This window comes from Sarcophilus harrisii, chromosome 6 (assembly GCF_902635505.1).
Source record: "Sarcophilus harrisii chromosome 6, mSarHar1.11, whole genome shotgun sequence".
NCBI lineage: Eukaryota > Metazoa > Chordata > Mammalia > Dasyuromorphia > Dasyuridae > Sarcophilus > Sarcophilus harrisii.
In genome coordinates this window covers 204,336,437-204,362,671 of record NC_045431.1, presented here as the reverse complement: position 1 = coordinate 204,362,671, position 26,235 = coordinate 204,336,437, and the positions used below count along the sequence as shown (strand labels likewise).

Genomic DNA, 26,235 nt, shown 5'->3' with positions numbered 1-26,235 from the left:
CAGGAACTTCAAATATCCTATGACTTTCAAAACAGAAGACACTAATTCTTTAAATGCATTCCAATATTGGTGGACATCAAAGAAATGCCTCTAACAAAACAAGGGAGCTAACTCCCAAAGCTTAATATAACGAAGTCAGACAATTACAACAGGAATGTCTTTCTGTGTGTGTGTGTGTGTGTGTGTGTGTGTGTGTGTGTGTGTTCAATATTTTTGATTCTAGTTATTTTCAGGGAAGCAGGAGGGAGTTGGGGTAGTGTAAAGAAAAAGAAAGGATCATAGAAGGCTATAGTAGAAAAATAGAAAGGAGGACTGTGGGTGGGACAAACATTGATGAATGGTGGAAGTTGAGAAAGAGGAGAGGAATAAATGGTGCCCCCTCAGACACTCACTCTGGGCTTTGGACATTTGAGAGGGCAGGAAGTTGAGAGAACAGGCAGATATGGACTTTAATTCATTCTTTGAATTAGCACACAACTTGTGAAGACTCCTTTGGCCCAAACAATTGTTCCCTTGGGTTACAACTCTTAGTTCACTGCTTTCATCTTCCTTCCCTCCTATCCCAAATTTCATCAATTGTTACTGTATTCCAAGGTGACAATTAGCTAATGTGAAAGATTTTTTCTAATAATCAAGAAGGCTAAGGAATTCCCAAAGGGTACTTTTCTCTAGTCTCAGGCTTGATGTACACATTTTAAAAAAAGCTCCATAGAGAAATTATTTGGATTTTTTGCTGTATTATATTAATTTATGCTAATTAAATGTTAACAGGATAAAGGTGGTACAATTTTTTTTTTTCTGGCAAATACGTTGGAATATACCGCTTTGAGGAATTGAAGCCCTAAACTAAATAATATCTAAGGTTACGTTACTCCAAGCTCTAAAATTATGATTCCCAAACAAAAATGAATTAATATGAAAATCTTACCTGTTTCTGATTTATTCAAGATTGAAGAATATGAATAGCTTTGACCGACATAATCATTGGTAGAGCCTACAGAACCTTCTCTTGGAAGAGGGCCTATAAACCTATCTTGCACACTGTCATCTGCTGCAATGGTATCCTCCTAAAAGTCAAAGTAATAAATTTTTAATGAACAATTTTAACTGAGGCAATTAAAAAAAAAAATTTAACTGAGGCAAAAAAAAAAAAAAAAAAAAAAAAAACACAAAACCATAAAAGGAACTATATAAAATGGTATCAATTACTACATTTTAGTGAAGGATTTTAAAATAGGTAAATAAAATAATTATCTGAATATTTAGATTACCTAAGCGTATTTTATAGTACATACATAATGGGAATGAATAGTACACTGATGTTCATTTCAGTCTCTGGAGCACTGAAGCCACAGAATAGATACACATGATCCTGCTTTCTTAAAGGCTGTGTCATTGAAACACAAATTCTGTCAGATCCTCCCAAGTTACAGTGGTATCAAATATGGATCAAGTGACAGGCTCTGGGTTAAGTCCAGAAAGGTTCATCACTAGGTTGGTTGAAATATCTTAAATAAAATAAAATCTCAAATAAAGTTACTTTGGCCAAAGCAATTGATGAAGATTACCAACAGAGTTAAAGTGGGAGTTTGATTTGCATCAAGAGAAATACTAACATCAATAACATGATACTTAAATAGTGAAATGAGATGCATATGAGATATTGTTGGCCATCTCCATGATTTCTTAGGGTCCCAGGATCAGATATTTAGATTGAGGCACTTTAGTGGTGAGACAATGCAACTTGTTCATTTTACAGATGAGATAACAAGCTCTGTGACTTGCCTATGGTCACAAAGGTGGCAGAAAGCAAGAACCAGAATTCACTCTGGGGCCCTCTGGTTCCAAATGCAGCATTCTTTCCAATACACCATGCTGCTTCTATTAGGAAAATTTTTCTGGTTGGTAACAGAAACTATCAATTACAATACATTTCAATTTTAATCAGAACTATTTATGATGATGCAGTTTTGGGGTCAAAAATGTGACCCAAACAAGGAGATATTGGTACAAAAGCACCTAAATGTTTTTAGGAACTCAACCTACCCAAAACAACTTATAAAAAGCCAAAATCAAATAGAGAAAAGCATCCAAGTATTTATAAAAATCACTAAATGGGTTTCTGGGAACTTGGCTGGATATTTGAGCAACAGGGGTGAGGACATGCAGTATATACAGTACAGAACATATGGCCTTACTGCTATCTGAGGCTGTTCACCATCTTTATCTGTCAAATGCAGAAAGTTTTTCTTCCCAGGTTCAAAGTTAGTGTCAAGAAGAGATTTTTCACTGGTGTGATCCAAAGGAGGCTAATGAATATAAAATAAAAAGCTAAAATTATCAAAAAAAAAAATTTAATTATAGAAACAAATCATTATGATTACCATATAAATAGACAAAGGTTTCTGCTATATTTGACAACAGGCTCTTTTGAAATCTAGTAAGTTTCTTTTAATCTAGACTTGGCATTAGCTATCCACACACTCATACAGTTAAGTAGCTAGGCACCTTCACTTCATGGGCCAGCAACTATCTTGGGCAAAAGAAAGTAACTGGGATTAGAGAATTTCTAAGGAGCTCTTCCATCTCTCAATCTAATCATTACGTGATTTATACTATCAATACTGGGAGATATTAATGAAACAGTCCCCAAGAAAAATTACTTAGGATATAGATGAAGGAAAGGCAAAAATGGCAGGGAAAAAAAAAAGCTAAGTCTCAGAAAAGAGACTTATTACTCTTATTATAATTATATTTATTATAATTACTCTTATGCTTTCCAAAATAGATACAAAGCAGTACCCCATCTGGACTTCATCAAAAGGAATTAAATACAATTTTGTACAACTGAGGGCAAAGAAGAAAATTTATAAAATCTGGACACATTATTCCACTAATTCACTAAGTGTTTAAAAAAATTAGGTCATGAAATATGATAATATGGTTTGAAATAAAGGAACACCTAGTTTTTTTCAACTCCTATTTTTGGAGGATGGAGAATGACTTTCTGAAGATATATAAAGATTAAATGGGTAGTTCTCATAGAACAGTCAGCCAGAATTTACCATCAATCTTTAAGGGGGAAACAATATTAAACAGTGTCTGGATATGGAATCAGATGTTCTGGTTTCAGCTTGGTGTCAGTCTTAGGACAGATCAGAGTTCAAATACTGTACCAAACACTCATTAGTGTAAAGCACTATAGTATTATTAGAATCTTGGGTGTCATTTAGCAGCTGCATTGCCAGGGGCAAGGACATGTCATCTATTTTGTAACATGAGAAGGATAAGACTTCTTGATCTCAAAGAGCAGCTTTCATACTCTGTGATTATATAATACTGCATTATTTACCTCACGGAATTTTTGTGACTAGTAAACAAGATAATGTATACAAAAAGCTGTTTAGTACCATTTAAATGAAAGCTATTCTCAAGTTTTCCTCTTCTTCTCTGTAAGTCACTAGAAGAAACCTTAAAAAAGATGGCAACTCCTTTCAAGCAAGTTGATTTCTTCATGCCCAAGTACATATTGAATTCCTTTATTTCCCTGGGCTCTTAGAAAGGCATGGTTCTCTTGTGTCTGAGTTCCAGGTTCACTCATCCAGCCTTATGTCAATATTGTTTCCTCAAAAGTCACCTGAAGGTCTGACTTCCAGGACTTCCCCTGGACTGTGATGAGAGAGAATCTTTCATTTAATTAATCTCTCCTATGATTGTCTTGTCCTTTTCTATCCTTCTCTTCCTGCTTTTGGTACTGTTTAAAGTTGATTCTTCCTGTATTTTTTGTTTCCTCATTCTAGGTCATAACAACTTTTGAACAGTTTCTCTTTTAAAACCTCCAAATTAAGCTCCCCTTCACCAACCTTGCACCAACCTGAATTGCAAAGCGCTCATAAGGATGTGTCAGCATTTTAAATGCTGCCATGTCCTGCCACATGCATACTTAAAATCTTACTTTTACTTTATGCTCCTGTCCACTAGTCTATGGAAAAGTAAGATAGCCCAGCCACCCCTTCAGTTTGCAGCAGTGTATAACTTATCAGGTAAACTTAATGCTACCTGTGAATTTTCTTTAAATATTTCTACCAGATTAATTGGGGTAGCTGAGAAAAAGGTGTTTTGCTTTCAAACACAAAAAAGAGTTATTCTCCTGTTTTTAAAATTAAGTGTGGGGAAAAATAAAACTAGATTTAGCGGGTTTTTTTTTAAAACAACAACGACTCATTTTTATAGTACTTTTAAGATGTAAAAGATAATTTATTCACAATATTATAGCTGGTGTAGGTTATATTAATTCCCAATTTAAGTAACTTCACTTTTCTACTGTGTAGGGACACCAAGAAAAAGAGATCTTCAGGGAAAACACAAAAAAGATGAAGCAAACAAATATCAGCATATTTTGTTTTAAAACATTATGAAAGAAAAAAAAACTTAGTTTATTTATAAATAAGGTTATAATCTATTTAAGAATAGGTTAACAGAAAATCATGTTGTAAAACCTTTATAAACTGTTAGACTTAAAGTTTAATCTCAAGCATAAATGTCATTTAATCATAAGTATAAACGTTGTGTCTGCACCATTAAGAAGTAATAAAAAAAAAAAGCAGAGATGCCAGCAATACTTCATAATGGAAAAACAACAATCATTCTTCTTTATAAGATCTCTCTGGGCATGAGCAACAGAGATGAAGAGAGAGAAAAAGAGACAGAGAGAGATTGACAGAGAAAGTAGAAAGAGAGATAAGCAGAGAGGGAAGAAGGGAAAAGAAAGAGAAAGTTGCTGTAGAAAGCAAGGTTTAAGAAGGGTTATGAAGAGGTATCTTAGAAACTGACTTCTGGTGAATGAAGGGCGGGCAAAAATGGCAAAGCTAATGTTTTTACTTTTGAACAAGCAGAAAGTAAAACTGTAACATGCAGATGGAAATGTAGGACTAGAGTTCAGAACATTGCAAATGATACATATCTGGGGGTCAATCATTTATAGGGGATACTAGAATGGGGGAGAATGGATGGAGAAAAAGTACCTCAAGACAGCATCTTGAGAAAACAGAAGAGAAGGGAAAGTGTTAAAAAATGAGAACAGGCTAAGAGAATTCTGAATATTTTTATCCATAGAGGTAAAACAAAGAAGAAAATGAAAATACCAGAATGAGATTATCTAAATAATTAAATGAACAACATATAAGAATGGGCAAAAATAGATGAGATTAAGTAAAAAGGTGAAAAGGGATAATGCTGAGAAGCAAGAAGGTTACCTCTTCCTCTAAGGTAGGTAGAAAAGACAGGACTCATTTTAATTTAAAATATATATTTTTTTAATCACACACTTATTATATGCAAGGCATCATGCTAAACTCCATGGACAAAAAGAAAAAAACTAAAATGATTTCTACCCTCAAGGAACTTACACTCTACAGGCAGAACAAAATTAATAAATGCCTTTAGACTGACTGATTACAAAGTAATTTCAAGAAGTAGAGAGGGCATTGGGGGACAAGGAAAAGTTCTGTGGAATGAATAAATGAAAAAGCTTTTATATATATGTAAAGTGTATATAATGTGCAACACTTTATGCTAAATGCTAGAGAGACAAATGGAAAAGATAGTCCCTGTTCTTAGAATTCATGTTCTAATGGGAAAACAACACATATAGAGGACTTCAAATGCAATTAAGATTGGAAGGTCTCATGGCCTTTAGATGATTATACGTCTTCTTTAATATCATGTTTAACTAAATTCAGTTTTGGATTGTGAATCATTTGATGGTGCCAAAAGGACTTTGGGTTACAAGACTTCTCTCCTGGGCTTGTTTCCTGGGATGAATGTGGTAGAGGATTTGAGGGAAATGATGCATTGGGAAAAAGGGAGGCTACTGCTCCCAGACTCTTAGGCTTACTCAATGGTCAGTTAAACACCTAAGCTATCCTTTAGAAAGGTAAGATGTCTAAGAAGAGGGGATAAATGCTGATGTGCAGAGGAAAACACATGTGACCAGGAGGTCGAAGACTAAGATTAGATAGAGTCCTATCCCTTTCACTCACTTACTTGTATGACACACTACTTACCCTTGGGGAGTAAGTTAGCTTATCTTTGAAATATTTACAGTACCTATGTCATAGGGTTGTTAGAAAAGCACCTTGTAAACGGAGATATATGAACCAATGCAATTATTTGTAGTAGAAGGTAGGAGGAGGGCAGAAGCTGAGAAAGCTGCCACTAGACAGTTTCTAGCTTTAGTGAATTAGGAAGAAGTAGGCAAACTGGGGCTTTCAATGGGGAAAAGAGTCAGAGCAGCTGCTATGGGTTATTTGATAAGTAGTCAACAAGTAATGAGTAAAGGAACTGCTGAAGGACCAAATGAGATTAGAAAGCATGAGTGTGTGGTTGAATGATTTGCTCCTGTAATTTTCTATAGCATGAGTAGAGAAGAAGAAATTGGCTCAGCATTGGGACATGATGGGCATGGCAGAAGAAGTACTATAGAGAACATTATTAAATTGGGGATGGGAGAAAGGAGAGTATCTGGGATGAGAACAGCAGCAAATAAATTAAGAAGAGAGTAAACAATAATCAAAGAAACAGATCATGAAGAGGATGGAGGGATAAGTACATCTAGTATGAGGGAGATAAGATATTTCATCAAATTTTATTCTATCATTTATTTCTGATGAATAGATTATTCTGATCCAGTTAGTTTTAAAGCTGGTTTGTATTTCTTAAGTTAAAATGAATTTGAGATTCAGCTTTCTATTATCTCAGAAATCTGGAGACCTGTTGTAAAATCTAAAGTAAAATCAGGTATAAAAATACTCCAGTTACGAAAACATTTTAAAAGTCTGACTAATGTTAAAATAATAGCAGTAATAATTTTAGCAACTTGAAATCAGACGAGTTAAATATAGGGCATTACCATGTCAGTAGCATTGATTCCATTTCCCCATACCAAATCAAAGGTTCCATTTACATAGCCCACTTTGTTGGCAACATCTTCAAATAGTTTCCTCAGTGGAGTAGAAGCTGGTAAATTTAAAGTGATTCGTTCATTGACTGTCTTTGAATTAGTAGTATCTTGTATAATACATAAAACTCTAGGTTCTTCAGCAGCATTTTCTATCTGAAATTAAAAGAATCAAAATAATGATTTGCTTTTTAAAGGGAAAAAAGTTAATATAAGTTCATTTAACTTTACTAAATAATCATTTTATAAAAACTAAGGAAATATATTACCGTTTTTAGGCCCATGTTATGTAAGTACTAATATTACTATTAGCATTCCAAATGTCACATTTTAAGTAAAAAGTGTTAGAAACGGTACAAAAATATCTTTGCTTTATGGGGCATATTTCAGGATGATTACAAAAGGCATACTCACCAATTTAGTTTGAGTAAATAGACAACAACATATGAACAATTTTAAAGAATGAACATCCATGAAGGTACAGAATGATAAAATTTACAGTTGGTAATTTGGCACATTTAATAATATACAAAATTCCTATTTTATGGCATGATAATTAGATATAAATGCAAAGCAGCTCAATTTTGTGACAGGCAACACCAGAAGTATTATGGTATTATTCCCTTTTTTTTTTTTCCAGCTGAGTAACTAGAAAGCCTATTAAGTTTAAGTGCTTTATTCAAGATCAAACAACTATCATAATAAAGAGTAGAACTTAGATCTTTTAATTCATAATTAAGGGTAGCTAGATAGAGCAGTGATAGAGCAATGGCCCTAAAATCAGGAAGACCTGAGTTCAACTCCAACCTCAGATACTTAACACTTACTAGCTATGTGACCTTGGGCAAGCCGCAACTGCCTCACAAAAAAACAAAACAAAACAAAATTCAGTGGTGTTTCCATAATACCATTTTGCCTTCTCTACAGGTTAAAATCTACTGATTTTGTGGGAGGATATGGAAATCTAACTAGAGAGTTTAGATTTCAAGTAGTTCCGAGAAATGGCAATAGGTAGAGAAGTATGGCATGAAACTGAAAAAAGGAAGTCAATACAATTTTAAAATGCAGGCAAAATGGTAGTTATTAATTCCAAGGAGAAAGAAAAGATTAAGGCGTCTAAATAATATAGATGTCTCTGAGGAAAAGGCTCTTATTTATGAACTCAGCTTATAAAAGAATCTGAAACTGAGGACAAAGGTTCTATAATGTGACAGAAAGGCTAAATAAAGTCAGATTGAGTTGAATTATGTAAAAATAAAAAAAGGACCCTTTTAGCCCAGTTGAAGGCAAGAGGAATATCAAAGAAGGGATAGGGTTCCTGGCTTGGCATGAATGGAAAGATAATGACAGACAAGGGATATAAGGCTCAACTTCAACATTCTGCATGTATTTTCTAATAAAGTAAATTATCTTCAGACTGGAAAGGACAAAATTCTAGAAGAAAAAGGTTAAAGGAATGGTTTATAAGAACTTAGAAAAAAGAAAAATAATCACTAAATTCACCATGAATTCATTAAATAAACTATGTTAAACTAATTTAATTTCCATTTTTGATAGGACTACATAACTAGAAGATCATGAGAGTGTCATGAATATAGATTATCTAAGTTTTGGTTGCCTTTGACAGAGTGGCACAATACCCAATAGTTAGAAACTGATTCATGGAAAAGATGAAAATACAGTTAGGTGGGCTTATACCCAAACAGAAGTAACTCTGATGCATAGTGTGTTTAACAAATGTCAAGCTGGGAGGGGTATTAAGCACAGATGACAGAATATCAGACCAAAGAGAATGCTTGTAACCATGAACCAAGAAAATGGAAATTTAACCATATAAACGTAAATTAAACAACAAAAAAAACCAAGTACAGAATGAAGGAGATCTGTATGGACAACAGTTTATGTGAAAAGTACCTTGGAATCTTAGTGGAATGCAAGTTGTTCAATAAGTCAGCAGGGTGATAAAATAGTTAAAAGTACTCATGGAATCTTATGTCTAGGCATATTAAGGGAGGTACTGGTTCTGTTATACTCTAGCAAAGTCAAACACATGGAGCACTGTTTCCAGTGCTGGGTCTACATTTTAGAAGGGACCTGTTTTGCTGGAATGTATTCTGGTTTGAGAAGGAACTAGGTCAGAGAAGAGAAAATGGGTTAAAGATTGATTGTAGTCTTCAACTATTTGAAGAGTTATGTGGACAAAGAGATAAATTTATTCTCCAGAAGAGAAACAGGATCCAAAGATATAAGTTAGAAAGGCAAATTTTTAACTCAATACTAGGAGAACCATCATGACAATTTAGAGCTGTTCAAAAATAGGCTGTTTCAGGAACTGGTGATCTCCTGTCACTAAAGTTCTTTATGCTTCTTTAAGCATACAATGAATTACCACTGACTGAGGATATCATAGATAGTCATGAGATGATCTTTAAAGGACCTTCAACTTCTAAGATTCCACAATTTTCTACTTCAAACAATTGCTAAATTTTCTTTTTTGGAAATTTTGGCTTCATACTGGTTGAGTATTTCTCATTTCTGTCAAAATCGAGAGAAAAGAAATATAGATGTGTAATTGAAGTTTAAATTAACTTGTCATTTTTCTTTGGAAATATATTAGACTTCCTAGTCTTACTTTGTCTATTTATCTTTCTTAGGAGGTAACATTTATAGAAAAAAAAAATGACTACAATATTCATCAATAGCTCAGAAATATTTCAAAGATGCTTAAAATTTCAAAATGCATTAATGTGTCATTAAAAGCAATCTATCAAATACTTGAAATCTTTGAGTTTTCTAGTATAAAGTTAAATATACACAACTGCTATTTACACAAGAGCTTAAAGAATTTACTATCTATAAATAGAGCCAATGGATTAAAATGTAAAACCTTTTCCACATCTGTTTTTAAGGAAAAGTAAGATTGTGCTCATAATCTTTCAAACCCCTCCCCACTCCCTTACTCCCACTACCAATGTTGTATTTGTAAAAGATATTTTACTTTTGTTCATTAGAAATTACCAAACTTTTCAATATGATTTAGATTGGAATTTTCCTTTTAAAAGTTAAAAGTAACTTATCTTGAACATTCAATTACCCATAATCTTCCTTTCAGTTCAGAAATTTCTATAATTCAATGATTTTAAATAAGCCCGTGTTGCACAATGGCTGAGGGATGATATGACTATAAATGAGTAGGAATAAAAAGAGAGAGAGGAAAAAAGGAAGAGGGCATTTAAAAATGTTGAGAATGGGATTCCAGAGCACACAAAAGCTTAAGATTTGGAAAGCAGGGTAACTGGTGAGAATGTAATAGCAGCCAGTAACTTAGTTCAGCAAAGTTCTTTTAAGTTTCAAATTAAGAGATCAGATTAATCATGCTATCAAAATGCTGTTTTTTGGTGATTTTTTTTTTTTTAATGCAGAAATCTGGGATGATAGGCACCAAAGTGAGCAAATCAAATGCTTTCTATTCTGTTTTTCAATGGAGTAAAGAGATCAAAATCTGCAATGTGTTAAGACTTTTTTTTTTCCCCCCATTAAGATTGGGTAGGAATAAAATAGTTACACATGCATAATTTTTTAAAAAAAAATAACATGCCATGTTATCAAATACAATTACAATCATGCTGTTATTTGTTCTATGATCACATTAAAACCTTTACTTCAGCTGTCTACCTGTGCAAATTTCTTCTTCATTTCATCAAAGATACTCTGTCTGCATCTCCAAAACACATCCTATGATATATAAGAACAAAATAAATTACAAACCATTTCTTTAAATGGAAGAGCAGTGAAAAAAATTGAGTTAAAGAGATTAAATAGTAGAAAGTATAAATATTAAATACTTTGTTTCAAAACTAAATTTTAATTGTATTAACCTATTTCTAAATTATTTCTACTAACAAAGATGCAACCTGTAAAGATATTAAATGAAAACAGCCCTTATTGCAACATAGAAGAAATATTCAAATACAATATATTTTTGAAAACTGTGTGGAAAAACCAAAATTTAAATAAATGTTATGAGTATAGTAGATCTTTTTTTTTTTTTTTAAGAGCTAGAAAAGGCTTTAAAAGTCATCTGTTGAAACTGTCATTTTAATGATATGAAAGATTGGGACTAAATGGTCTTTAAAGTCCATTTAAGTTTAATTCACATTTTAAAATAATTATGAAATATTTTGTAAGATAAGTAATAACTCTCTAATTTTGTTCATTTCTACTTTTAGATTTCTACACAGTAGATTTTCTTACTATGGTCCCAATATTATTTGAATTTGGCTAGCAATTTCGATCCCCAATTCCCATAACCTAAAAAGCATAACTAAATATTTGTCTTAGAGCTGATTAGTAGTTTGATTCACAGACTACACTACAGGAATTAGTATCGACTGATTTTTACCCCAACTCTCTCATTTTAAAGATGGGAAGCAAGAAGCCTAGGAAAGCTAAATAACTTGCCCAAAATGAGAAGAAACAAGCAAAAAGCTTTAGAGGTGATTATCTGAACCCAATCTTTTGAGTCTAGGTCCAAGATACCCTCCTCCCTCCACTGCACCAAGTATTTAATAAAATAAAATTTTGTCATTTTGAAAAATGTTGAATGTTTGGCCCTTGGTCAAGGAGTTACCTCCAATATAACATTTGCCCCCTTTCTTCCTATAGATTTGACTGACTTTTGGATTAGAAAAATTTTTCTTAGAAATATACCCCAAAATAAGCACAAAAAATTGTCTGTATTTGGAGACTCTTGTACAGAGAAGGAAACAAACCCTTTTTGTATGTTTCTCCAAACAGCAAAACAAGGAGTAACAAGTAGAATTATCAGGAAGAAAGATTTTGATTCATCAAAAGGCAGAACTAAAAATCTAACAATTAGAGTTGCCCATCAATGAACAAGTTAATCTTTGAGGGAGTGAAGTGAATTACTTCTGGACAAATAAAGTTAATCTCTTGGGTCTCAGTTTCCCCACTGTAAATTTAAAGATCTATAGCTTTTAGGTCTTTTCTAGCTCAAGTCAAATATTGAGTGTTATATAATCCTATAACCTTCCTTTCACCCCACACCCAATAACTGGTAGTTCAAGAAGAATTTGGCTGTAAAGAAGCCTTCTGACAAGTAATACATCTTCCTCTTCTACAATTTTTATTATTTTTTTAGGTGAAGAAGACAGACTCTAAAGATACAGAACTAGAAACCATCAGCATATGAATAACAGCTGAAATTGATAATAGATGCGCTCTCTAATGGAAGAAAAGAAGAAAAGGTCAAGGATGCAGTCTTGGAAACCAGCTATAGTTAAGAGGTATGAAGAGCCGATGGTGACATCACTATAAGCAATCAAGCTGCTTTACATATATTTTATATCATTTGCTGAAGATATTGTAGATAGGAAATAGAAGATAAGCCAACCACAGAAACCAAGAAACAGCTATAATGGTTGGAAGAGAATCGGAGAATAGGAGAGGGTCACAAAAGTGAGAGTAGGGCCGAGAAGTCTGTAACTTCAAGAAAAAGGAGTTGATCAACATCAAATTTAATACAAATCCCAAAGAAAATAGAGAAAAGACCACTAGATGTAGCAATAAAGATATGATCTTTGGAAAAAAAACTTCAACATACTTATAAGAACAGAAACAATAATGGTGGTAAAGACATGGAGGCAATCAAAGTGAAGCATGAAACAAGTCTGATAGTAAAAAGGAGAGAAAATTATTAAAGGGGTATGAACATACAAGCAACAATTCTGAAGCTAGTTAGACATTAAAATAAGATTAACAGGGGATTCTGAAATAACAATTTTGTCCATTTTTAAAGTTACTTTAAATTAGCTTGAACTAAGTAAATAATAAAACAATTCATGAAAATCAGTACAGGGAAGAAATGTTGTTTTGCCTTTATACTCCAAGAAGACCAATGACATCATGATATTGGGGTTAAGATACAGTGTGTTCAATTGTGGCTGATCAGTCCAACATGAACTCAAGAGGATTGTCACAGATTAGGCACAAATAGCCCACTTAAACATCTGGAATGGAAATGTCTCTAGTCTGTATATCTCAGGTGTCCTTCATGGCAGTGAGATTCTGCTTTGTTCACAGAGCACAACACCTTCTTTGATATGGGCACACCTGCTGGGCTAATCCTAGGCCAGCGTTTTCCACTGATACTGACGTTTTTTGGAGAGACCTTGATTTGGGCTAGTTCTCAGTAAAAGAGTCTTTCAGTGAAACACAAGTTTGGCATTCGGGTTACATGGCCAGCCAACTGGAACTGCATTTTTTGCAGTAGAATTTGAAATGTCGTAGATGTCTGAAACATTTCAACTACACAGTGTTGATAAGAAAGCCACATGAATCAACGATAAAGACATGATCCTGAAGAGATGTTCTCAACAGACTACCATCAACCAATGCTGAAGTCATTGACTGTATAACTCAGGTTGAAGTTATCAATCTCTCTCTAGCTGAACTTCCAACTGAAGAAAAAGTACTGAATGCCATTAGGCTCCTCTTGTGTGGCAAAGTAGCTAACACTGATTCCTTCCGAGCAGAGATCTATAAAACACATAAGGCACATGGTCCTCCACTCATACAGAAGCTGAATGAAATCTTTCATATTATATGACAAGAGGAGAGTATCCTCCAAGATACGAAAGATGCCTCCATTGTCCAGCTCTATAAAGGGAAAGTAACCAGGCTGTCCTCCAACAATCACAGGGTCTCTCAGTCTCTCTAGTCAGGGTTTCTCTGCTTCTGCCTCTGCCTATCCCTGTCTCTCTCTTTCACACACACACACACACACACACACACACACACACACACACACACACACACCCCATCAAATAAAATGTAAACTATTAAAGTTCCAGAATTTCTTTCATAAAAGAGAAATAAACAAAAGCATTACTCTGACTAAAAATAGAAATGTTGAGGGAAAAGCTACTTAAATTACTTGCTGGTGCTGGGTTAAATAAAACTATTGGGTAATTACTGTACAATGTAAAATCAGAGCAGTTAGATTGTTTTATTATTTGTGATTCTCAGAAAAATGATCAGAAGGCCTATCTATTTCTTTCACAATACTATAAGAGCAAAATGAATCATTTTTCTTTCTTGATCTTGACCAATGATTTATCATTGTGGGAAATTCTTGGAATGGAAATTTCATGTACCAGTGCTGATCAGCAACAAGATGGTATAACAGACATGCCTAAGGGGGCTACTGAGAGCTTAAAACACAAGCCCATGTGCTCACAGCTAGTATGTTTTAATGGTAGGATTTGAACCCAAGTCTTCCTGATTTCAAGTCTGGTTCTTTACTATATGCCACACCATGTCTTTTATAGCTAACACCTCAAATTCAAGGGATCTGATCCCAAATTCAAACCCTTACTTTAATGAAAAGAAGAGGTATTATGGGTGGGGAACACTGCATTAAAAAATCAGACATAACATGTTAATTTTACTGGATTTTCTTATTTCCCTCTTTTAAAGATCTTTCTTACAAGGGATGGCTCATTAGGCATAGTATATATTTGTGCAGGGAGTGTGTATGTACACACTGTGCCACACACATCAGAAATGCATGTGATGTACCAAGAAAGGAAAAAAAAAGAAAACTATAATTAATTTGCATTCTAATCTGGTTATGAGGTGGCTTATAACACTTAATCCTACATCTGAAAAATAAGGATTACTAAGTGAATATAATGCTGTTCTTTTGTCTGTTATGACTCCTGTAGTTTTCTAACTCTTCAAAGACATACCAACCTACATAAATTAATTTTAAGGGACTTCCGGAAGGCTCAACCCCCCCCCCCCCCCCCCCCCCATCTTCATATTTCAGGCCAATTCCAGTGGTCTTGTGATTGAGACAGGATTGTGGGAACTGAGTATGAATCATGACATTGTATTTTCACTTTTTATTGTTGTTTTCCTTGTGTTTTTCCCCCCTCATCTTCCCCCTCTTGATCGGATTTTCTTGTGCAGAATAATTTAGTGGAAATATGTATAGATGAATTGCACATATTTAACATATATTGGATTACTTGCTGTGTAGGGGAGGGTGTGGGAGGAATAAAGAGAAAAAATTTTGGAACAGAAGGTTTTGCAAAGGTGAAAGCTGAAAACCATCTATGCATATGTTTTGAAAATATAAAACCTTAATAAAAAAATTTCATGGTCTAAAATTTCATCTTTATAAAGTCATTCCTTTTATTGTAATTAATTTAAGTTTGGGGAAATCCATTACTTAAAATACATGTAACCTCTTAGCAAGTCATACTGTCATCATCAGCCAATACCTTAATAGAAATTGGGTGAAAGACAATTGAAAGCAGAACTTGCAAATGAGGAAAGGAGATAGCAATGGAAAGAAGTAATGGACAAGAAGGTAGTTAGAAAGAATACTTCACACTTAGTCTTAGGGTGACTTAGTCTTGAATAATTTGCTCCTCTAAATACAAGCCAATTATCAATTATAGCAGAGATGGAGATCATCTGGCCCAAGGAATTTGCTAAGGCAGCTACAGGTGATGAGCTGAAAGCTAGGTACAACCTCCCATTAACTTGAATTCTCTAAGCTGTGTATGGCCTCAAATTGATATTATAAATATCCACACACACTCCTTGGCAGAAAAGTCTCCCTCCCTATCTCTGAATTATAGTACTATTTTATATATGTATATATGTAGTATTATAATAATATACATGATTGGTTATTGACCGTTCTCAAAAAGGACAAAAATTACATTGTATGTGAGAGTTAAAGTAGTGTATCTAACTGTGGCCAATCACGCCAACAGAAGTTTGGAAGGCTCTATCTACCACATGTTGGGCACAAATATTCACATGAATGTTGGGAGTGAAATAATATGCAACATGTTGCAATATAACACACAACACTATAAGGACAACAATGTTTCTGAGTGGTTTTAGTAGTCTCTCTGTACTCGTGGGCTAAGACTCCATGAGACTGACAGTTCAACAGTCCTTTGTAGTTCAATTCCACATCCTATCTTATTAAGAGGCTCTTCCAGATAGCTTTCCATCAAAAGCACGGGCTATCCAACTTCTGATTTCTGAATGAAGTAGGACTCTTTGTAATTAGATCAATAAGTATTTTTAATTGCACAAACTAGCAGCATTTGAAATTTGGAATGGGAAGATCCAAGAATACAGATGAACTTAAAAAAAAAAAAAAAAAAAAGACAAATGTTACTGTGATTCCTTCTGAGTAATGATTACATAGTACAAGTCACAGGAAAAAACCTATTCCCCAAGGTTGAACTGAACTAGTTGATAGCAATTCCAATAAAATGGAAATCTGGGAAAAAAATACCACACATACAAAAACACAATTGAACAATGAGAGATCAACTAGAAAGGAGACAGGATAATGTAGACAAGCGAAGCACTATCCTAAACACTTTATAGATACTATTTCATTTAATCTTCATAACAATCCTATGAGATGGGTGCTATCTTCATTTTACAGTTGAGGAAACTGAGGCAGGCAGAAGTGAAGTGACTTGCTTAGTCACCCAGCTAGTATATGAAGCTAGCTTTGAAATTGGGTCTGCCTGACTCTAGGCTCAGTGCTCTAACCCTGCACCACCCACTCCAAAGAATGGGAGATAAGAAAGATCAAGAAGAGAAAAGGCAAAAGCTTATATGATCTCTACCAGATTTAAATGGTTTATCTAAGATGTACTTTAAAAATTCTAAGGTATCATTACATATTTTGCTAATGCATATGGCTCCCAAAGTCACTGTATAAATCTGTTTTAACTTCACAAACAAATAGATGACTTAAAAATAATAGTGCAAAATTCTATGTAGGTGAAATAAAAAAAAAAAAAAAGATTTAAAGCAGCAAAAATCTTAATTTAAGTATAAAAATATGAAAGAATAAACAGCTAGTGTTAGAGTGCTCTGAGCCAGTGGCTTTAGTTTTCTGTCTCCAGATGCATGTCATATGTTGATTTTAGACCTATCTCAAACTTTATTTCTCTTAAATTCTGCAACCCCCCTCAATTGTTGTTTCCTTGTGTTTTTCCCCCCTCATCTTCCCCCTCTTGATTGGATTTTCTTGTGCAGAATGATTTAGTGGAAATATGTATAGATGAATTGCACATATTTAACATATATTGGATTACTTGCTGTGTAGGGGAGGGTGTGGGAGGAATAGAAAGAAAAAAATTTTGGAACAGAAGGTTTTGCAAGAGTGAAAGCTGAAAACCATCTATGCATATGTTTTGAAAATATAAAACCTTAATAAAAAAATTTCATGGTCTAAAATTTCATCTTTATAAAGTCATTCCTTTTATTGTAATTAATTTAAGTTTGGGGAAATCCATTACTTAAAATACATGTAACCTCTTAGCAAGTCCACTCCCCATCCCACAGAAAATCCTATTCCTTTCTAACTTCTCCACTTCTACCAATTCTAATTTTTTTTTGTGCCTCTAATCTCCAACTCTAGTTATCTTACTTCTACTTGTCCTTTGGTGTCCTAACAAGTTACCAAATTCCTTTAAGCTTCTTTTATAGCATGGTGTCCTTCCTCTTTATTTCTATACTCATCACAGACCTCTTATAATTTCATCCTATAATGATTACAAAAATACTCTTCCAGCTTCTCTTAACCTGCATCCTACCATCAAATTAATCTTCCTAAAAAGCTTATATGGGCTCTGATTGACTATCAAACAACTCAAGGTCCTATTATCAACTTTATTCTCACTTCTGAACTCAGTATCTTTCTCTTCCAATAGTCCTAATATCTCTCTTACTGTCAAGGATACCATCATTCTTCCAATCACCCAGGTTCAAAATTGAGGTGTTATCTTCACTCTTCACTTCATGTGCCAAGTCCTCCATTCCTTTAATGTAAAAGTCACTATATCTTGTGTGTTATCCTGATTGTGGCTCTAGTATATGTGAATTATTTCTCTCTGGATGTTTGCAATATTTTCTCTTTGACCTGGGAGTTCTGGAATTTGGCTATAATATTCCTGGGAGTTTTCACCTTGGGATCTCTTTCAAGGAAATGACTGGTAAACTCTTTCAATCTTTATTTTATCCTCTGGTTCTAGAATTTCTATTAGTTACATTTACCTTGATAATTTCTTGAAAGATAATGTCCAGACTATGCTCAAAAAGTTATCAAATTCTGCATACCCTTTGATCCAGCAGTTGTGCTACTGGGCTTATATCCTAAAGAGATCTTACAGAAGGGAAAAGGACCCTTATGTGCAAAAATGTTTGTGGCAGCCCTTTCTATAGTTGCCGCCCCTCAATTGGAGAATGGCTGAATAAAATGTGGTATATGAATGTTATGGAATATTACTGTTCTGTAAGAAATGACCAACAGGATGATTTCATAAAGGCCTGGAGAGACTCACAGGAACTGATGCTGAGTGAAATGAGCAGAATCAGGAGATCATTATACACTTGCACAACAATACTATATGATGATCAATTCTGATGGATGTGGCCCTCTTCAACAATGAAATGAACCAAATCAGTTCCAATTGTTCAGTAATGAAGAGAACCAGCTACACCCAGCAAAAGAACTATGGGAAAGGAGTGTAGACCACAATATAGCATTTCTACTCCTGTTATTGTCCGCTTGCATTTTTGTTTTCCTTCTCAGGTTATTTTTACCTTATTTCTAAACCCAATGTTTCTTTTGGAGCAAGATAACTGAATAATATGTATACATATATGCATTTAACATGTATTGGTCTGCTTGCTATCTGGGGGAAGGGGTAGAGGGAAGGAGGGGAAAAGTTGGAACAGAAGGTTTTGCAAGGGTCAATGCTGAAAAATTACCTACACATATGTCTTGTAATAATACTATACTATACTATATTATTGTAATAATATTATAATAAAAAAGAGAGATAATGTGTAGGATCTCTTTTTGATCCTGATATTAGTCTACCTGAGTTTCAAGTAGATTAATAACTTTTAAATTATTTCTTATGAACAAGGACTCTATCTTAATCCCGTTCTGTGGAATCCCAGCAATTAACACAGTGCTTGGTACACAGCAAACACTTAACAAATACTAGTTTGCTGACTTACTGACATTTCCAAAACTATATTTCAATTAGCTCAACCTTCATTATTTCTGTTACATTCCATGCTCTATTTTGGGAACAAGTATTCATGCTCTATCCCCTATCTAAAACATCGTTTGTTTTTCTTTCTGCCAAAGCTAATCCCCTTTTTGGGGGGGATTTATATGGGCTCTGATTGACTATCAAACAACTCAAGGTCCTATTATCACCCACAACTTAAATCCCCACAACTTTTCCTTTTTTGTAAATTCCTTAGAAATCTGAAACCTAATAAACTTTTCATATAAAGACATATAAAATCTTTATCAGATCATTTCAATAGAATCAATGTCAGAGCTGGATGGGCCTTTAAGACATCTAAGCCAATTTTCTCATTTGACAATTAAAGAAACAAAGGCCCCCAAAAGTGAAGTGACTTACCCTATATCACAAAACTTGAACCAAGAACCAAAGTTAGGTCTTCTAATGTCAAGTCTAGTGCTCATTTTCACTGTATAAAAAGCAGTCACTTTAGTGCTTTTAGTGACCCACTAATCACTTTATGACTGAAATTTTCTTTTAAAAAAAAACAAAAAACTAAATGTTCCCCAAGTAAACTAAAATATGTACAAAGATGTATAAAAATTTTATTTTATATCTTTTATTTTTATCGCCATCTACTGAAATCCTCACCTCTAAAGCCAAACTGAAATGACTGCTACAAGAGGCTTTTTTGGATTCCCCTGATAGTCCACAATCTCCCAAACCTATAAGCTTGACCTCTCCTGTACACAAAGGAAAGAGGCTGAGGGACCAGGTCTGGCAGTACAAAAAACCCCTAGAGGTGGAGGGTGGGGGAGCCAGGAGCAGGGGCAGAGCCTTGGGATACAAAGCCAGTCAGTGGAGTGATGGGCTAAAAGGAAACGCCAAACTGAAAGGCAGAGGTTTGGGATGAGTGGGAGGGGAGGGGGACATGGCTTGAAAGGAAAGTTAGAAGTAGGTTTGGGGCATGAGATGTAAGACCTAAAAGTGGAGAAGGGTGGAGGAAGAGCTGTCTCCCAAACTGTCTGTGAAGAAAAAACAAATGTTCAATAACCCCTACTCCTAATCATCCCCTAATCACAACTTTCTTAAGAACATGGTCTTTGTCAGTTTTCTATCTTTACATCTTTGGCACCAAACACACAATAAGCACTTCATAAAAGAATATGTTGCACAGAACTGACCATCACTTGACAAACACTTATTAAATACTCACACTATTCTAAGTGTTGGAGATACAAAGATCAAAATAAAAATAACCAACCCTTCTACCCCCTCTTCCCCCAGTGTCCTTGGCTGCAAGGGAACTCATTCTTTTGAGATAATATATATAGACCAAAAAATAGACAAGATCAATACAAGAAAATGGGGAGGTAGAGAAGTAGAAAGCAATAGCAAGGTAGCGGTCAGGAAGATTACACATAGGATAATTCAGTCACGGAGAAAAAGAGATAGGATAAATGACAAATGAGAAGAATAACAACAAGGCCAGAATGAGAGAAGGGGTGCAAATAAGTTTAGAAAGATAGGTCAGGGCCAGGTTGTGAAGGACTTTCAAAGCTAAAATGAGGAGCTTAGAATTGATCAAAGAAGCAATAAACAACTATTGAAATTTACTGAGTAAGAGTTCCTACCTTTCCTTAGCTAGCAGTCGAGGAAAGAGGAAAGAGGTGATGAGGGTCTGAAATAAAATGATGGCAAGTGAATAGAGAAGAGACAGATGAGACAGACGGAGAAACTGCACAAGTTGGCAATTGATTGAATTTGTGGAGTGAAGGAGAATGAGAAGACAAAGATTATTCCTAAGAAATTGTTGACCTGGGTAATCAAAAGGATGTGGGTGCCCTTGACAAAACAGAGAAGACTGGAAGTAGGAATTGGGTTTAGAAGAAAAATAATGAATTCTGTTTTGAATAAGTTGATTTTTGAGATCCATAGAGATGATATCCCGTTTGCCCACTAGGGAGCTACAGTTAAACAAATGTTGCATATGAGAGAGATGAGTGATGGAAAATACAGATTTGGGAGTCATCTGCATAGAGATAATTAAAACTTCGAGAGCTGATGTGGTCCTTAAAAGAAGACAGCCCAATACATTAGAGTGGTTGAGAAGGTGAGATTAACTATGCAGAAGGCAGTTTCAAATGAGTGATTAGGTCAGAGGCCAGAATGAAAAGATCTGAGGAACTAAAGAAAGGCTCTGTGGGTGGAAGCAAGGCTTTCCCCATCAAAAATAACTACAATAGGGAGGAGATACAATTTGATAATTCAAAGGTGTGAAAATGCCTAGTAAAGACTTTTTCAGGATGGAGGCAAGAGTATTTGTAGAAAGCAAGAACAGAAATAGAGAGATTAAAAATTAGAGAAATATAAGGTTTGATCACAGGGACAATCCTTTGGAGAATGAAAATGGGGACAGAATCTAAAGTATTTGTATAAGAGTTGTTCTTGATAAGGGCAAAAACTTCATTAGAGAATAAAGTAGAAGGTAGAATGTTGGATGTCAATCCCTGAATGAGGGTGATGACATGTGAAGAGGAAGAAGGGGATAGATGTGTTTTTGAGATAAAAGAAAAATAGAAGAGGCTACTCATGGCAAATGGTCTCTACTATCACAAATAATTACAATACAATATAGTAATCAATAAATCACATCAAAATAGGTGATATTTCAACTTATTTCATGTCTTTAGCAATCTGATAAAAATTATGAATTTCTTATCAGAATATTTGTAGCCTACATTCATAATCACCAAATTTCAGTAAAAGGTTATAAAACATAATATGTATTTTCCTATCAAGTTCACAAATCTATGGTCTCTGGACTCTGAGTTAAGAACTCTCACAGTACAAGAACGAAAAAATACTGTAGGAATTAGAGAAAAGATCATTTCCTGTTTGTTGAAAAAGGGGAGAGGACAGAGGAGGTAGGATGGCATAGCATTTGAACTGGTCTCAGAGAATGACTATTAGTTCAACAAAAACAGATGGGGTACAATGTACAAGATTGGGAATTTGAGGACTAACTCTTATGAATAGCACAACTACAAAGCCCATGTCATCACCACAATCTATGTTCTCTAAAGTTCCTGCTTAAACAAAATTAGAAAGCTAACTTATCTTCTCACAAAACGAAAGGTAATTTTTTGGGGGGAAGGAAGTTTAATAACAACTAAAGAGGCTCTTCCACTTAGCAAAGCCACTTCCAACCCAATAATCCCGACCTTCCAATTAAAAAAGTGCCCTCTGTTTATTCTAAATTTCCCAAGGTACTCTATCCAAATCTGCTCTATCTATCCTGTTCCAAAATTGACATCACTATGCACCTCTCCCACAGAATCCCTATATTGTACCAAAAATGTAGTTGCTTTGGATCTTGTCATTTCATTTTAGCAGTTATCAGGGGTCAAGAAATCCCTATCCATTTCCTTTGGCAAGGAAGGAACCACTAACTTTTACCTCAACTTTTTAATGAATTCTGGAATAAACTTCTTCCAGATTACTGAAGAGGGAACACCTCAAGCTTAGAATTTATTCATTTTAAGTACTATAACTTGGAAAAGAGTTCTAGGACCACCTTCCAAGGAAAATTGATCTTTTCCTGATGATTAAGGGGTAAACTAAATAATATATGATTTCCCCATCTATCCTTTTCCTAGCTTACCCTAGAAATATGTAGCTGTAGTTACCAAAACTATTTGGTATTGGCTAAGGAATAGATTAGTTGATCAGTGGAATAGATTAGGTTCAAGGGATAAAACAGTCAACAAATATAGCAACCTAGTCTTTGAAACCCAAAGATCCCAGCTTTTGGGATAAGAACTTACTGTTTGATAAAAATTGCTGGGAAAATTGGAAACTAATATGGCAGAAACTAGGCATTGATCCATACTTAACGCCGTACACCAAGATAAGGTCAAAATGGGTTCATGACCTAGGCATAAAGAATGAAATTATTAATAAATTAGAGGAACATAGGATAGTTTACCTCTCAGACCTGTGGAAGGGGAAGGTCTTTATGACCAAAGCAGAACTAGAGATCATTACTGATCACAAAATAGAAAATTTCGATTATACCAAACTGAAAAGTTTTTGTACAAACAAAACTAATGCAGACAAGATTAGAAGGGAAGCAATAAACTGGGAAAATATTTTTACAGTCAAAGTCTGATAAAGGCCTCATTTCCAAAATATATAGAGAATTAACTCTAATTTATAAAAAATCAAGCCATTCTCCAATTGAAAAATGGTCAAAGGATATGAACAGACAATTCTCAGATGAAGAAATTGAAACTATTTCTAGTCATATGAAAAGATGCTCCAAGTCATTATTAATCAGAGAAATGCAAATTAAGACAACTCTAAGATACCACTACACACCTGTCAGATTGGCTAAGATGACAGGAAAAAATAATGATGATTGTTGGAGGGGATGCGGGAAAACTGGGACATTGATGCATTGTTGGTGGAGTTGTGAACGAATCCAACCATTTTGGAGAGTAGTTTGGAACTATGCTCAAAAAGTTATCAAACTGTGCATACCCTTTGATCCAGCAGTGTTACTACTGGGATTATATCCCAAAGAGATTATAAAGAAGGGAAAGGGACCTGTATGTGCACGAATGTTTGTGGCAGCCCTTTTTGTAGTGGCTAGAAACTGGAAACTGAATGGATGTCCATCAGTTGGAGAATGGCTGAATAAATTGTGGTATATGAAAATTATGGAATATTACTGTTCTGTAAGAAATGACCAACAGGATGATTTCAGAAAGGCCTGGAGAGACTTACACGAACTGATGCTGAGTGAAATGAGCAGGACCAGGAGATCATTATATACTTCAACAACAATACTAGATGATGACCAGTTCTGATGGATCAGGCCATCCTCAGCAACGAGATCAACCAAATCATTTCTAATGGAGCAGTAATGAACTGAACTAGCTATGCCCAGAAAAAGAACTCTGGGAGATGACTAAAAACCATTACATTGAATTCCCAATCCCTATATTTATGCACACCTGCATTTTTGACTTCCTTCACAAGCTAATTGTACAATAATTCAGAGTCTGATTCTTTTTGTACAGCAAAATAATGTTTTGGTCATGTATACTTATTGTGTATCTAAGTTATATTTTAATATATTTAACATCTACTGGTTATCCTGCCATTTAGGGGAGGGGGTGGGGGGGGTAAGAGGTGAAAAATTGGAACAAGAGGTTTGGCAATTGTTAATGCTGTAAAGTTACCCATGTATATATCCTGTAAATAAAAGGCTATTAAATAAAAAAAAAAAAAAAGGAAAAAAAAAGAGAGAAATAATCATTATTACCATCAATTAAAACAATAAATGATATTTATATAGCTTCAAAAAAAAAAGAAATATGTAGCTGTGAAAAATATTATTTTAATTTTTGTGAATGACTTAACAAGTAAATCTAATAACATGGATTCTAATAAAATATGTATATCATTAAACATTCTATTAAAATTTCATTGTTTGGTGTAGTTTCCATACTAATGGTCACAACAATCAATCTGTATTAGACTATTTATATAACATACTCATTATCCAAATTTTTAAAAAATTGGAGAACACAGGTGGCCAGCTGTCCAATCTGGTTTAAACAAATAATACAAATAGGGGAATAGTAGATAACGCAGTGTAGCATAGTGAGAAATACGCTGGCCTGGTCATTCAGACAAGGGCTTTAGTCCTGACTCGTCATTAACTAGACATGATCTTGGGCTGTATAATTTCTCTTTTCAGGGATTCACTTTTCTCATCTGTCAAATGGGCGGAGTTAGACTTGATCTGTGGCAAATCTCCTAATTTTAACAGTTTATTGTACTAAAGCTAGACTGGCTGGGTGGGATTCAGAGTTTGGAATGCCAGGCCAAAGAACGTGAACTTTGCTCAGCAAAATATGGTTAATTTAAGATCTTGAAAGTTAACAAAGAAAAGACAGACTCAGAGGAAGACCAAGAAGATTTAGGGAGACTGATCTGAAAGTAGTATTCCAGAAAGAATTGAGGAGAGGTCAAGATAAGAATTCACCTATTCACAATCACTATAACATCATTAGAAAAAAAAGAGGGGAGGGGGGTCTTGCTATGCCACATCAGTAATATTTTCAGTTCTCAAAAATAGGATTCAAGATCTGTTCAAAGAATTAATGATACCAAGTCTGGAAAAAACCAAAGGAAAATATGGTAACATGCAGAAAGTTCCTAATTATCAAGCTGTTCTGAACAACAATGGCATGACTCAGCTACTAGTCAGAATGGCCATCATGGGAGGTCTTCAAATGGAAGATGGATGACCTTTTTACAGAGATGTTAAAGGAGAGATGCTTCAGGTAAACCCCAGATGAGATGATCTCTGAGGTAATATTTTAATTTTGTCATATGAACTGATTCAACCATTATTCCAAATTCAACAATTCGGAACTATGCCCAAAGGATTATAAAACCATGCATATCCTTTAACTGAGCAATATTCACTACTAAATCTCTAAAAGGAAAAAAAAAATGAAAAATTACCTGTATGTACAAAAATATTTATAGCAGCTCTTTTCTGATGGCAAAAAATTGGAAATCAAGGGGATGCCCATCAATTGGGGAATGGATGTATGAATTCTAGTATATAATTATGGTGGAATACTAATGTGCTATAAAAAATGATGAGCAGGATGACCTCAGGAAAACACAGAAAGACCTACATGAACTGAAGCAAAGTGAAATAAGTAGAACCAGGAGAACATTGTACACAATAACAGCAATTATCATTAGATTAACTGTGAATGACTCAGTTAGTCTCAAAATATAATGATAGACAGAGTTGTCATGGGACAACTCTAAAGGATTTGTGATGGAAAATGCTACCCACCCCCAAAGAAAGAACTGATGGAGTCTGAATACTTTTTGGCTTTTACTTTATTATTCTTGGCTGGGATGGTGTCTATGTTTTCTTTTAGAACATTAATATGGAAATGTTTTGCAAGACTACACATGTATAACCTTGTTTGCCTCCTCAATGAGGTGGAAGGGGAAAGAATTTGGCTCTCAAGTTTCTAAAAACAAATGTTAAAAACTGTTTTTACATATGTAATTGGGAAAAATCAAATACTAAACAAATAAGTGCCTAATTTTAAAAAATCTTCACGAAAT

At 34.5% G+C, this 26,235-nt stretch overlaps 1 protein-coding gene across 3 annotated transcripts in view; it reads right to left on the bottom strand.

The window, feature by feature from the left end:
- USP47 (ubiquitin specific peptidase 47) overlaps positions 1-26,235 on the bottom strand; it is a 95,359-nt gene that overhangs the window by 57,108 nt on the left and 12,016 nt on the right. For 2 of the 3 annotated variants that reach the window (XM_031944164.1, XM_031944166.1), the window contains exons 2-5: positions 10,634-10,693; positions 6,911-7,114; positions 2,199-2,309; positions 929-1,067 (exon numbers count right to left, since the gene is read on the bottom strand). In XM_031944164.1, the coding sequence (XP_031800024.1) occupies positions 929-1,067; positions 2,199-2,309; positions 6,911-7,114; positions 10,634-10,693 (514 nt within the window). The remainder of the gene's footprint in view (positions 1-928; positions 1,068-2,198; positions 2,310-6,910; positions 7,115-10,633; positions 10,694-26,235) is intronic. The other variant, XM_031944165.1, reaches the window with a different exon arrangement.